We start from the raw sequence: 13100 nt of genomic DNA on the forward strand, positions 1-13100 counted from the left end.
ATTGGCTTAAAGTGCTCTTGTGTTAAAAATGAACAATAACCAAATGTAAGGCAGGCCTCAAACAAGCTTTGATCATGTTACTTCAACACTCGGATTAGATTTATGAGGGGATACAAATATTTGGGGAGGATGTCTGGGCTCTGTGAGAGTAATTAGCAAAGGCTTTGGAGATATAAACAAGATGATATCACAATGGGTTTTGGATAAACAAACTCTGCTTCCCATCCCGCCTCTCTTCTTCTTAATGGTAGGCAACCCTGCTTCACACCAAACCACATATTCAAACATACACACTTTGGGTCTGTCAATCAGTAACTAAAGCCAAAACCCAGGGGAACTTTGATCAATGCACACTCAGAAGCAGAGTAACGTATTCGTAGTCATGGACAATCACATCCAACCAACAAGCAAAGCTGCACTGAAGTCACAAAGGCAGGCATTAGCATCATTAGACCTGCCACAAAACAATGATCCACTGCAGTCACGCTAACAGGTAAACAAGAGAGGAGCTCTGCAGATAAACATACAGCGAGCACACAACTGGAGGCAGTGCATTAAAGATAATGATGCATAATAAATGATCGATAACAAGATTTATCTCTTACATAATATATAAGCTCTATCAGATCACGCCTAGTAGTGTGTAATTGTGTCATGGGTCAACAGGTGTCAGCTCATAGCCTTGTGTGGTAAAATATAATGAATATAACAACACATGGTTTTTGATTTAAAGACATTTTTTATTAGAAAATCTTTTTCTTTATAAAAGCTCTATGACAAAACATACAGTAACATTTTAAAAATACAATAAAATACTTCTGGCATTATCTAAAAAGGAAAATCAATTATGATATTGCTCAGTATTACATCACAAGTACAAAACTGTCAGAAAAAGGACAAAGGTGGGGTATTACAGTCAATTTGTTAGTAGACACGGTGCATTCAAAGACGTGGAGAGGGGAAAAGGGACTCTCAAGGACGTTTTGCATTCAAAGGGTTTTCAGATCTGACTGCATGTTCCCACACAGCGCTCAGGACAGGTGCAGGCATGTGTTTGCCCGCTGACTGATCAAGTATTTGGCCTTCAGCTGAATGACAGCAACATCACATGTATCCATTTTGATCTGAGTAATCAACAGTGACATTAGCTTCCCTGCCTCAGAGGACAAAACAAGGGCTCCAACACTTGCAAGTATTAAAACGGTGAAATGCGAGACCTATATGAACCCAAATATTGACAGAAATATGACTGATAATCCAAGAGAGAATGTGTTTGTGTGGCTCATCATGGCAGAAAACTCTTTGTTTTTCAGCTGCATGTTGCAGCGAGTTGTGTTGACTTCCCACACCTAACATGTAAAAAACAACACTCTCTTCTTTAAGGAGATTAGCCAAGCCAGATACAATGGTTTAATCTCTGAAGCCATGCAGATTTAATCCAGCGTTTCTTTCATCATAGGAATTTTTCTCAACTCACTTAAAAGTAAAGAATCTACCCTTTTGATCCCATTTCAAAGCTGTCATCAAAAGCATCGTTCTGATCTCTGTTCTTGTTACGAATCTCTTTAAACAGAACTTTCTTTCCGTTTTCCTCCCTTCGCTTCAACAATGTGCTTGTTTTTGACACAGCAGCAGGGCTCTCTTCATCTAGTCTCCATTTGGAATAACCGTGGAGTCCATGCCTGCCATCTGGGCATCAATCCAGCGAGCTTCCTGGCTGGCTGGCATTATATCAGTGTTTCTGTCTCTGTCTCTGTCTGTTCCCACCTCCTCAGTCGGAGTCATCATCGTCATCGTCGTCGTCTGAGCTCGGGCCCTCCTCTTCTGAGGAGCTGGAGCTCGGAGTGCTGGGGTCTGAGATCATGCCATCTGAACTGTCAATCTCTATGGACGTCTCTGACATGTAAAGATGTACGGCTCTTGATGGGTGGCTGAGACACACACACACACAAAAACACACACATGGAGTAGAAAGAGGGAGACATACCAGGGGAAGAGAAGGGAAGAGCAGCAGAGAACACACACACACACACACACACAAGTACACACCAGGAAACGCATTCATGCATGACACATCCATGAATTATTTATGTTCATGCATGTGCATAAGTCACGGACAATGGGGACAGGACAAAGACAAGCAGACAACACAAACACAGCAGCAGGAACAAAAGGTTAGCGTCACACAGGGTTAAATGGTCCAAAATTAAGACTGACGTTTGGATCGATATCTTTGTTTACATATCTGCAGGTGATTGGGATTAAAATGTTTGCTACCTCTGTCTGGCTAAACAGTGACTGTACAAACTCTGATCTGATCAATGAAGACAGGTGTAGTATTAGAAAACTTCCCAGAGAGGCTTGGCTTTTAAAGTTTGGTACATAAAGTGACTTTTTTGCATCAAAAGTAACCAGTTAGAGCGTCTACTGCAGAGAGATCTGAAAACCCAAGAGAGAAACAAAGATGTCCCACAAGCCCAGACAAAAAAGATTTACAGAACAACACAGCTCATTGTTCAAAACAGACAATCAGCCATCAAAGCATCGGCTGGTTTCTTAGATATTTGCCAGAACTGTGGCTGAATCTAATCAAGCGCTGGGGCGCCCATCCTTTTTTCTTTTTTTTTTGTCTCCAAATGAAATGTCTGTTTCCAACAAGTGCTCTCAGTCAGGTTTGGTTTTTTGATAGCACCTTGATTATTTCCAATATCAGACTAGTAACACCAAAAAAAGTAAATATAATAATTAAAAAAAATACAGCATTATCTCTTCAGTAGTGAAACAAAAAGAAATGTATACCAGAGTATTCTTCATTCAGTGAAACACATTAAAGGTTGACAAGACAGCTGATATGCACAACCAATGAAATTAGGGAGGATAAAAGCTTCATATTGGGTTTCATAATGTTCCCGTCATGTGGTTGTCAAACAGAATTTCCATAGAAGCTAGGAAACTGCTCATTCATTGTTCCACAGTGTCTATTGTTTGCTTGAATAATGAAACCAACATGTGGTTTGTAGTGCACTGGCATGTTGGGGTTTGAGATGTATTAATAAGGAAGTACACCATTGTTCTGCTTCTTCATCATCAAAACATTTACTCTAAACAGGAAATGTGTTTGGAAGCCCATTTAGCTGAACAGGTCAAGATCAACTGATAAAACTGCTCTTTCTCTCCAGGAATAAAAGGCACTTTGTGTTACAGTCTGGCTAAAGCTCTATATCTACAGCTCTCTACATAAAGGCACATTCTTAATTTATCTCTGCTTAAGACAGCTGCCGAAACCAGTCCAGATTTGGGATCCAAAGGCTGCAGTTGGAGAGGAAGGGGGAAGTGAAGCGTCCAGTAGGGAGAAAGCCCAAGGCCCCAAGAAGTAACACCACCAACTGGATCCCCAGAGTTAGAAGGAAAGCAAGAGAGGAGTGTTCCTCCCTCTGTCCCCATCTTCCTCTCCCTCTGTCTTTTTCTCGGTCTTACCACGCAGTGGGGTCCTTTCTCTCTTTTCGTGGAGCTTCTTCGTTGCCTTCCAGCTGCCTCAGTCTTCTCTTCTTGCAGCGCCTGCAGGACAGGATGATGATGAGGAGGAGGACCACAGCAGCGATACCGCCCCCGATGGCCAGTGCCAGAAGGAGAAGTTCAGAGAAGGAGGCTGTGGGGGAAAACACAAGAATGCAGAGTGATGAAGTGAAACATCAGTGGTTTATAGACATGTTGGGGTGTGGCTTTAATGACGTCAATATTCATGATCCCCAGAGGAGGACGATACCTAAAAATGCCCGAGGGCTGTTCACATAATAACCTTTTTAAAGTGAAACGCCAAAGTATTGTAAGTATCATTGCGGTTCGGCCTCACATTTACACAGAAATGGCGTTTTAGCCGACCTCAAATGCAAACTTTTCAAAACAGCCTCCAGAGGGGAATATTTCCGAAACACTGCCGACACCGTCGCCCGTAAGCAGTAAGCCGGTGTTTTCAGTGGAAACGCTGACGTCTAGCTCCGCTTCACGCAAGCGCATCGAAAAGCCCAACAGTACCGTTGTTACAATCCTCGTGGTCTGCCGTGTTGCGCTTGTGCTGCTCAATCTGCTGAATCTGCTGACTGTCGTCATACAAAATGTGCATCTGTTGCTCCACTTTTGCACTTAGCATTCACCAATACGCCAGATGATCATCCCAACTCTACTTCAGTGGAGATCTACCAAAAGCAGCTTCTGGGCAAGACAGTTATAGTGCCAACTACAGGTCTGGCATGCTTACTACAGCGCTTTCAGTTCTTCAGTGTTTCTGTGTACATTCTGATTTTTTTTTTACTGCGTTTTGGCATTTTTGGATAAAACATAATGTAAACAGAGCCTTATTCCACCAGTCCATAGGTTGGCATCCCTACTGTAAGTGAAAACTTTTTAATACTCCCCCAAGTTGCAGAGTTTTCCAAAACAGGTATTCATGGTGCCCTGGGGATAAACCCTAAAAAATGGCTTCTGCTTCACTGTTTTAATGATGCACCTGTTTGTGTTCTTTGAGTGACAGAAACTTAAGAAAAAAAGCTATCAAAAGGTTTCCCATTTGACTGCAGATAAGTCTGCATGGCCCTAGGAGGATGAACTGTACCAAGCAGGGCTGAGGTTTAACTTGTCATGTCGAATATCTCCTGTGCGCGATAGCACTACACGGTTTGGATGAAGCATTTCAGGGTTTAAGTGAAAGTTTTAATGGCTCCTATTTGGAAAGCTAGGAAAGCAGAACCACTTTAGATCGCACTAATGTTTACAAACAGAAGTATCACTGAGGGTGTAATTGCTTTAACACAGACACATCAGTGCATATGGAATAAATGTTCAGTATCAGTGGTGAAAATAAACCATGGCATAGACTCTGTCTGCTGACCTGTGGTGACCACACGGAGCTTAATCTCTCCAACTGCTCCATGGACATCTGGTGGATTCTTCACCTGGCAGATGTAAGTGCCGTTGTAGGTAAACTTGACCTGCTGAAGAATGATGGATGCGTCGCGGCCCATGATGTCACCAGCCCAACTGACTCGCTTCCTAAAAATGCCCTCGAGAGGAGGGTATGATCGCTGCTGCCAGTGGAACACCTAAAAATGGAAATAAAGGAGAGAATTTAGCTGGTGAAAAGATGAGTTTTGTCACAGGTAGAGCTTTTAATTGTAAAAACGTACAGGGAGAAAACTCAGACAGAGAATAATAGAGAAGACAGAGCGCCAGACCTGCTGCTTCTTTTCTTCTCTATTCTCACTATGCACACACACACATGGACACACACACACACGGACACACACAGGCTGTCTCGGGCACTCTATAGGGAGCCTGATGACTCACCGACTCCTCTCTTAGTTGGCTGAGGGGGCGGACGCTCCCTGACACAATGAGGGAAGTTGGAGGTTTGATCTCACTTTCTTTGAAACACACACACACACACACATGCACTCACCGACTCTTCTCGACCTGGCTTGAGAGGTCGGAAGGTCCAGGAGACGACAATTGCATTCATGTTGATTGGAGCGGAGGTCTGGAACGTGCACTTCAGACGGACATCAGTCCCATTTACAGCCTCCAATTCACCAGATGTATAGATGCGCATCCCGCTGACCTGCAGCACCCCTGCAAAATACAAACATACAGAGCAAAGCTGACTCCAAAGAAAAACGCAGGGCAGCAGAATAAAAAAAATCAATAGATAAATAAATGGTCTGTGAGCGATAGAGGAATGCATACAAAAATACAATGCAACAGCCACGGTATAAATTCACCCTCATCAGTAAATTCCTGCCTGGTGAGAGCAAGCTGTGTACCCAGTGACCCTACCTCTGCCCACGCAGTGCTGCTGCAAGAAAAATCTCCAACTCAGAGCTGTCACTTCTACTATTAAAGACACTGTATATAAAAGTGTATTGTCTAACCCTACTAACTGGACCATATACAGAAAGACAGAGATGGGAACTGCTGTCAGAGTGGCTCTGTTTCATGGCATCCTCAAAGATCTCACTGATTTCAGATCAGTGGACCAGATCTGTGACACATGGTGAATTATTGCCACTTTAGCTGCACTACTTTGGCTCAGACAGAGGGCTGAAATTGACAGTCTGCTGTGTGCTATATGGTTATGGACTATATCAATCTTTACCGTACTTGGTGGACCTATTAAATGGAAATTGCATGGACTGGAAGAGTGGAGAGGGATATTGGCAACAATTTGGCTCCTCAGCAAAATGATGGATGGAGCTCAAAAGAATGAAGTTAGCTTTGACACACACACACGCGAACAATGCACAGACACAAGAGCACATGTGTGCCCCAGACAAAGACATGCATGACACTGAGTTTTTGTCTGGCAGCCAGTCAGCAAAGACTGCAGAAAACTGCTCTACCAGGGCAGATCCAACCTCATTTCAAGCATCCCAGTGAGTGTGTGTAGGTTTAAATCTCAGTGGATGTTAATGTGCAGACTGTCTGGCTTAAAGAGTCTGTTCTATAAATAGAGTGAGATCTACCTGTACAATATGAGGAGCTGTGTCTCGCTTTATTAAAAGTCTATCTGGAGGGCTGGCAGACACAGTCTGAGCAAAGAGAATTGTTTACTGCAAACCTTGCAATTTGCACACTTCATCTGTGGGTCATGCAGAACAAGCACTTGATAATAGTGCTTTTCGATAAACTTCAATGGATGCATCATTGCTAGCATTAGTTTCCCTATGAGAAAATAAGCTTTTGTTCACTCAGACAGCCAGCAGCCAGGTTACAGTGTCGGCCTTGTACAAAATTGATGAGACGAGATCTCCAACTTTTATTGTTTTAGAGCCTTTAAACATAAAAGGGTGCATGAAATTCTGTTCAACAATTTAAATGAACATTATGAGGACTGAGGTGAGTTTGCTTCATATTGAAAAGCAATTTAAGGGCTCCAGACATAGAAGTGTGAAAAGTCCAGGAAGGCAAATTGGGCCTCGACATTACCCCTGCATTATAAATACTGCAAGCATTAAAGCAGGAGCTCGCTGGGAAATTGTCAGCAGGGGTTTGGCTCCTCAGGCTGTGTGCTCTGTTCCTTATCAGGCCGGAGAAGGTTTCCTGTGGCCTGGGATGAGAGAGTGGGGCAGCCAAATGGCCCCTGCACAGCATTAAACAGACAGGCGTCTCTCTCATCGCCCGGCCCTGACAGAGCTTGAACTGCCTAATGTGTTTTAAATGAGCCCGATGAAACCTGGAAGGAGTGAGGATTATAGGCTATAGGATGAGTGCACGCTGCAAGAAGTGTCCATCAGGATAATAGTGGGGTCTCTCAGTTATGACTGTGTTTTTCTTGAATAAAATAACATGTCTTTGCAGAATGCAGTATGTGCTTCTGTACTCCTTATATCAGTACATTATGCTCCAGTTGGACAGCCTTCAACTATTGTGTCATCATAAACTTTAACATGAGGTGGTGACGTATCTTTTCTTGAAGGAGGATCACGTCGGGTCCCCCTGACTGACTGCGTACTAACTTTGTGGTCTAAAGTCCTAATGCTGGCCTGAAGGAGACACAGAGTTCAAGGAGGAGATGAGCGATCAGGCAGCTTCAGTCCAACACTTTATTCAAAGCAAGCCAATGGAGTCAACACAAATGATGTTCAACGGTCAAAACCCAAAAACTAGTGTTCAGTCTCTGCCTTTTATCCCCCTGAGGTGTTTCTAAATATGTGAATGCAGTCCCTCTATGGAAAACAGACTTCCTGTCCATGGGTTTCTATATATATTTTTGCCTCTGAGTCTCTGAGGGAGCAGATATTGGTCAAGAACAGCTGATAGCATTAAATCTATTAGTCTTGGTAGAATGGAGTCATCTTCTAAGTTGTCAAAGGGGCAAAGGTTAGCTCCTGCTCTAGCTTCTGCACAAGCTGCAGGCTTCACTGGCCTTATAAAACTTAAAAGTGTTTTCTAAACAAACATTTCAGGAGACTTTTTAAAGAGGAACTGTTTCTGAGGCCATCCAAAAACGCAAAAACGCAGTGAAAATGCAGTGAACAAATTTGTGTCTACACAAAAGTGCTGAGGAACTGAAAACACCGTATTAAAAATGCCAGGCCTGTAGGTGGCACCATAACTGTCTTGTCCAGAAGCCGCTTTTGGGAGAGCTGCACCGAAGAAGGGTTGAGTCGATCAGCTGGTGTTTTGTTAAATACTAAGTGGAAGTAGAAGTAGAGCAACAGATGCACATTTTGTTGAAAGACAGTCAGTAGATTCTGCAGATTCAGCAGCACAAGCCCAACACGGTAGTCCGCGACGACTGCAACAACGGTGCTGTTGTACTGCTGTATGCGCTTACTCGCGCATACAGCAGTGACACGGAGAGTGACGTCAGCGTTTCCACTTAGAAAAATCCCACTCTGGAGGCCGTTTTCAACAGTTTGCATTTTAGGTCGGCTGAAATGCTGTTTCCATGTAAAACACTTGGCTGAAACACAACAAAACTTTGCATTTCTGCCTAAAACTGTTGTCATGTAAATGGTCTCTTAGAAGTAAACACAACTGGGACTATTTTCTTTGTTTCCATTTGCATACCTTTAACACTGATCAATAAGAGCTGAAAGTGAGCCGTTGCTAGAATGTATCTGAATGACATAATTGAAAATTTGGTCAGTGTGTGAGAGCTGGGGTTTTATTGTAGTTATGGTCTACTTTGAGTTTCTTCCTCCTCAGGGCACTTTTCTGAGTGGTGGATAAGCAAGCTGGAGGGAAAACCTTCCAAGATTTTAACATCAAGCTTTCCAGACTTAAAAATGTGTTGTATCGCCTTCACTGCAGAAACACTTCATAAAGCCTTGAATTTGTAATCGGTCCTTTCGTCTGTTCAATCAATGTTTGATGATCTCACTGGCTGTTATTTACAGTGATTTGCTTCTCTTTACAGTAGGATTAAAAAATGTCACTTGGTGGTGCTCAATTGGCTCTTTTGATCGACAGATAATCACTTAAGGACCTGCATTGTTGACAGCCTTTCTTTGAAAAACGGTGTAGGTTTTTTTTAAAAGGTCCTGCAAGTAATGGGTCCAAAATGGATTTTTGCCTTTATGGAAAAGTCTACAATGAAAGTCACATGGGGTTACATGAAACATTGTAAAATGTATGAGTTCTTTACATATGCTAATGATACATTTCCAGGTTTGAAAATGGGTTAACTTTTGTTCAGTTTTTCTCTGACATGTTTGCTTTTCTGTTTTCTATTGAGTTTAAACTAAGACATCGAATTCCACAATAATCTTTAAAACAGATTTAAAGTTAGAGTTAGACTCAGTAAAAACAAAGTTCAGGCCAAGACTGTTTTTGTGCCTGGCTGTAATCATGTTTGAATTTTGTTGTAAAAAAAAAAAAAAAGAAAAAAAAAAAAAAAAGAAAAAAGGAGTTTAGACATGTTGTTGATGGAGATGCCTGTGTTTTTGAAGCCAGCCTCAAGAGGACACTCAAGGAACTGCAATTTTTTTTCGCCAGCTTATTTTTCAACACTGGTGATTGCTGCTTAAGTTAAAGTAATACTACATCAAATTATGTTTTGAAGTGGCTATCAATAACCGACAAGTTTGGCAGTAAAAATATCCAAATACCATCTCTTCTGGTCCCAAAAACAAGATTCAAGTGGTCAAGTCACAAAGTTTAACGCCATAAAAAATGAGGGTTCAGAAACTAGAAAGTGGTGCAGCTGTATGCAGTCTACGGTTGGAGCAAATTTAAGTCAAGGGAAGATAAGTTAAAAGACGACAACAGTGCCCCTTTGCAGATTGGAGGAGCTTCAAAGAGAACAAGCCTCCCCTGTGACCTTTCTCCTGCTTCCTGGCCTACCTGCTGGTGGAAACACTGGAGTTAGTGGATTAAACCGCCTGTGTGAGGGATATTCATTAGGCAGATAACATCAGCACTGGCTGTATCAGTCCAGCCAGTAATGACTGCTTCCCCAGCTCTCCTGCGAATGTGTGTGTGTGTGTGTGTGTGTATGTGTGTGTGTGTGTGTGTGTGTGTGTGTGTGTGTGTGTGTGTGTGTGTGTGTGTGTGTGTGTGTGTGTGTGTGTGTATGTGTGTGTGTGTGTGCGGGAGTGTGTATTAATGTGAGAGAGAAAACTCAGCAGAGGAGTCCACGCCACCGCTGAAAGGTCACGTATTCCATATTCCGTGTGAAGCTTGACAAAGAGAAAGAGGGGAAACAGAGGAGGCGCAGTGAGGGGGCAGAGTCTGCCTCACAGAAATGACTAAAACTCTTATTAACAAGTGCAAGTTTTAGAATAGGGACAGGAGCTTTTAATCAGTGCGGGGAAACGTGGCTTGGGATGGCGGTCACTGGACGCCATCTTGGATGAAACCGAAACAATCCAATGCATTGCTGTATGATTTGTTAGACACAAAAGAAGGTCACTCCTCTTTGTCTTTTTTACCTGCAGCTTCAGGGAAAACTGTTCTGATTTGTATGTGTATGTGTAAATGTTTAACAAAGCAGCAGATGTTAAGTCCTCTGCCCCAAGCAACCAACAGAGTACGCAATCAGTTGCTATAAGAATGAAACCAAAAGCAAGCTAATGGATTAACAAGGAGAATTAGCATTGAGGTGCTAAAAACTAATGCATAATTTATAATAGCATGATTAATCAAGGGCTATTTTGTCCCTTTCAGCACACTGCAGTTAAGTCGCTGCAGCATCTTCCTGCTTCCTGCAGCTCCTGTGATGGAATAGAATAACACCACTGCACTTTTGGATGACATATTTCACTTTAAAGAACTCCGAGACAGCTCGGTTGACAAGTCAAAAGTGATATGCACTTTGTGTCAAACAGATTTAAAATATGACCAAAGTGCTCTGGGACTGAGCCGCCACCCACCAGCGAAGCATACAGACGCAGCTAATCAAACTGATGTCAGTGGGCAGCCACATCATAAAAGCTGGCAGGGCATTATTTTGGAGAGTGTTTCATCCATAGACCTGTGGATGAAACACTTCAAAGACGTCATGATGTCAAACCACAATGGTGGAGCAGTGCAACTTCAGTTTGAATAATTAACTGAATAGTCAAGATCACTGAGTACTTTTGATTCAAAACGCTTAAGAGAATCCCTTAACATTGTCGGTATGATCTATATGATTTAAAGCGGATCAGACGGACTATATGTTGATCTGTGAAGAGAGGCCGGATTAGTTTTATTTTGCTTCTGACTTATATTTTGACATCCACCCTCTTGGTTACAGTAAAATAACGCCTAGGGCCACTCTTGTCTCTAACAAATCATATAGCAATAATAGCATGAATATGGTCATGATCTTATATTTAATGCATTTTTATTCTGGTTCAATCAATATAATACATAAGCAGGATCTTCATATACTCTTGTAGGTTGATATACCTGGTTTACAGTGAAAGGCTTCTACAACTATAGGCTGGTTCTCTAGAACAGTGGTTCTCAAATGGGGGTATGTGTACCCCTGAGGGTACGTGAAGGCACTCCAGGGGGTACGCAAGATTCAAAAATGTATATTCTAAAAATATCAACCAAGAAAAATCCCTTTAACACAATTTATTCAATCGATGTTTGAATCCAAATAAGTTTAAGTTCCTAAACTGAGTACTTTATCCAATATGAACTATTTACTGTTTGACTTTTTTTTTTTTTTCCAATCAAAACTGATTTGGGCTTGTTGGGCGGTACTTTACGGAAAAAAAAACATGTCATAGGGGGTACGTCACTGAAAAAAAGTTTGAGAACCACTGCTCTAGAAGATTTGCTTCAGGCATTTATATTCCCCTCGAGGTGTTCAACCATCACTCTGCATTATCAGCACAGTTGAACAAGTTAGAGAGTTTAGAAAGTACACTACTCAAAATAAATAAAGGAAACACTAAAATAATACATCCTGGATCTGAATGAATGAACTATTCGTATTAAATACTTTCTTCTTTTTATAGTTGAATGCGCTGACGACAAAATCACACAAAAATTATAGATGGAAATCAAATGTGTTTACCCATGGAGGATTTGGAGTCACACTGAAAATTAAAGTGGAAAAACACACTATAGGCTGATCCAACTTTGATCTAAAGTCCTTAAAACAAGTCATAATGAGGTTCAGTAGTGTGTGTGGCCTCCAAGTGCCTGTATGACCTCCCTACAACGCTTGGGCATGCTCCTGATGAAGTGGCGCATGGTCTCCTGAGGGATCTCCTGGACTAAAGCATCCACCAACTCCTGAACAGTCTGTGGTGCAACGTGACGTTGGTGGATGGAGCGAGACATGATGTCCTAGACATGCTCAGTTGGATTCAGGTCTGGAGAACAGGCGGGCAAGTCCATAGCATCAATGGCTTCGTCTTGCAGGAACTGCTGACACACTCCAGCCATATGAACTCTAGCATTGTCTGAGGATCTCATCTCGGTTTCTAATGGCAGTCAGGCTACCTCTGGAGAGCACTTGGAGGGCTGTGCGGCCCCCCACACCATTACTGACCCACTGTTAAAGCGGTCATGCTGGAGGATGTTGCAGGCAACATAACGTTCTCCACGGCGTCTCCAGATTCTGTCATGTCTGTCACATGTGCTCAGTGTGAACCTGCTTTCATCTGTGAAGAGCACAGGTCGCCAGTGGCGAATTTGCCAATCTTGGTGTTCTCTGGCAAATGCCAAACGTTCTGCACGGTGCTGGGCTGTGAGCACAACCCCCACCTGTGGACACCAGGCCCTCACACCACCCTCATGGAGTCTGTTTCTGACCCTTTGAGCAGACATATGCACATTTGTGGCCTAGCAGTGCTCCCCTCCTTCCACAAAGGAAGAGGTAGTGGTCCTGCTGCTGGGTTCTGGGTAGTACATCTCCTCATGTACTACCCTGTCTCCTAGTAGCAGTGGTGTGCGGTCAGGGGAGGCAGAGGAGGCAGTGCCTCCCCTAGGCTAACAAGAAAAAAAATATAATTTTTTTTATATATATATATTTTTTTTCAGTTGTTCGTAAAGCTACAATTTGTCATAATTAAAAAATAAAAAAGGAAATTGCTGATTTGTCAATAAGAGGGAGGCTAACAGAGGGGATGGACAGCGTTTCGCACTGGCTTCATGCGTGTGCA

The 13100-nt window shown here is 42.6% G+C and overlaps 1 protein-coding gene across 1 annotated transcript in view; it reads right to left on the reverse strand.

Moving 5' to 3' along the window:
• Window positions 1–743: 743 nt before the first annotated feature.
• The window catches only part of LOC141798495 (myelin protein zero-like protein 2), a 35950-nt gene continuing 23593 nt past the window's right edge, over window positions 744–13100 (reverse strand). Inside the window, exons 2-5 of the mRNA XM_074680481.1 lie at window positions 5456–5625; window positions 4889–5099; window positions 3478–3649; window positions 744–1931 (exon numbers count right to left, since the gene is read on the reverse strand). Of these exons, the coding sequence (XP_074536582.1) occupies window positions 1772–1931; window positions 3478–3649; window positions 4889–5099; window positions 5456–5625 (713 nt within the window). The 3' untranslated portion in view covers window positions 744–1771. The remainder of the gene's footprint in view (window positions 1932–3477; window positions 3650–4888; window positions 5100–5455; window positions 5626–13100) is intronic.

This window comes from Halichoeres trimaculatus, unplaced genomic scaffold (assembly GCF_033239565.1).
Source record: "Halichoeres trimaculatus isolate MK-OKI-2021-1 unplaced genomic scaffold, fHalTri1.1 fHalTri1_scaffold_9, whole genome shotgun sequence".
NCBI lineage: Eukaryota > Metazoa > Chordata > Actinopteri > Labriformes > Labridae > Halichoeres > Halichoeres trimaculatus.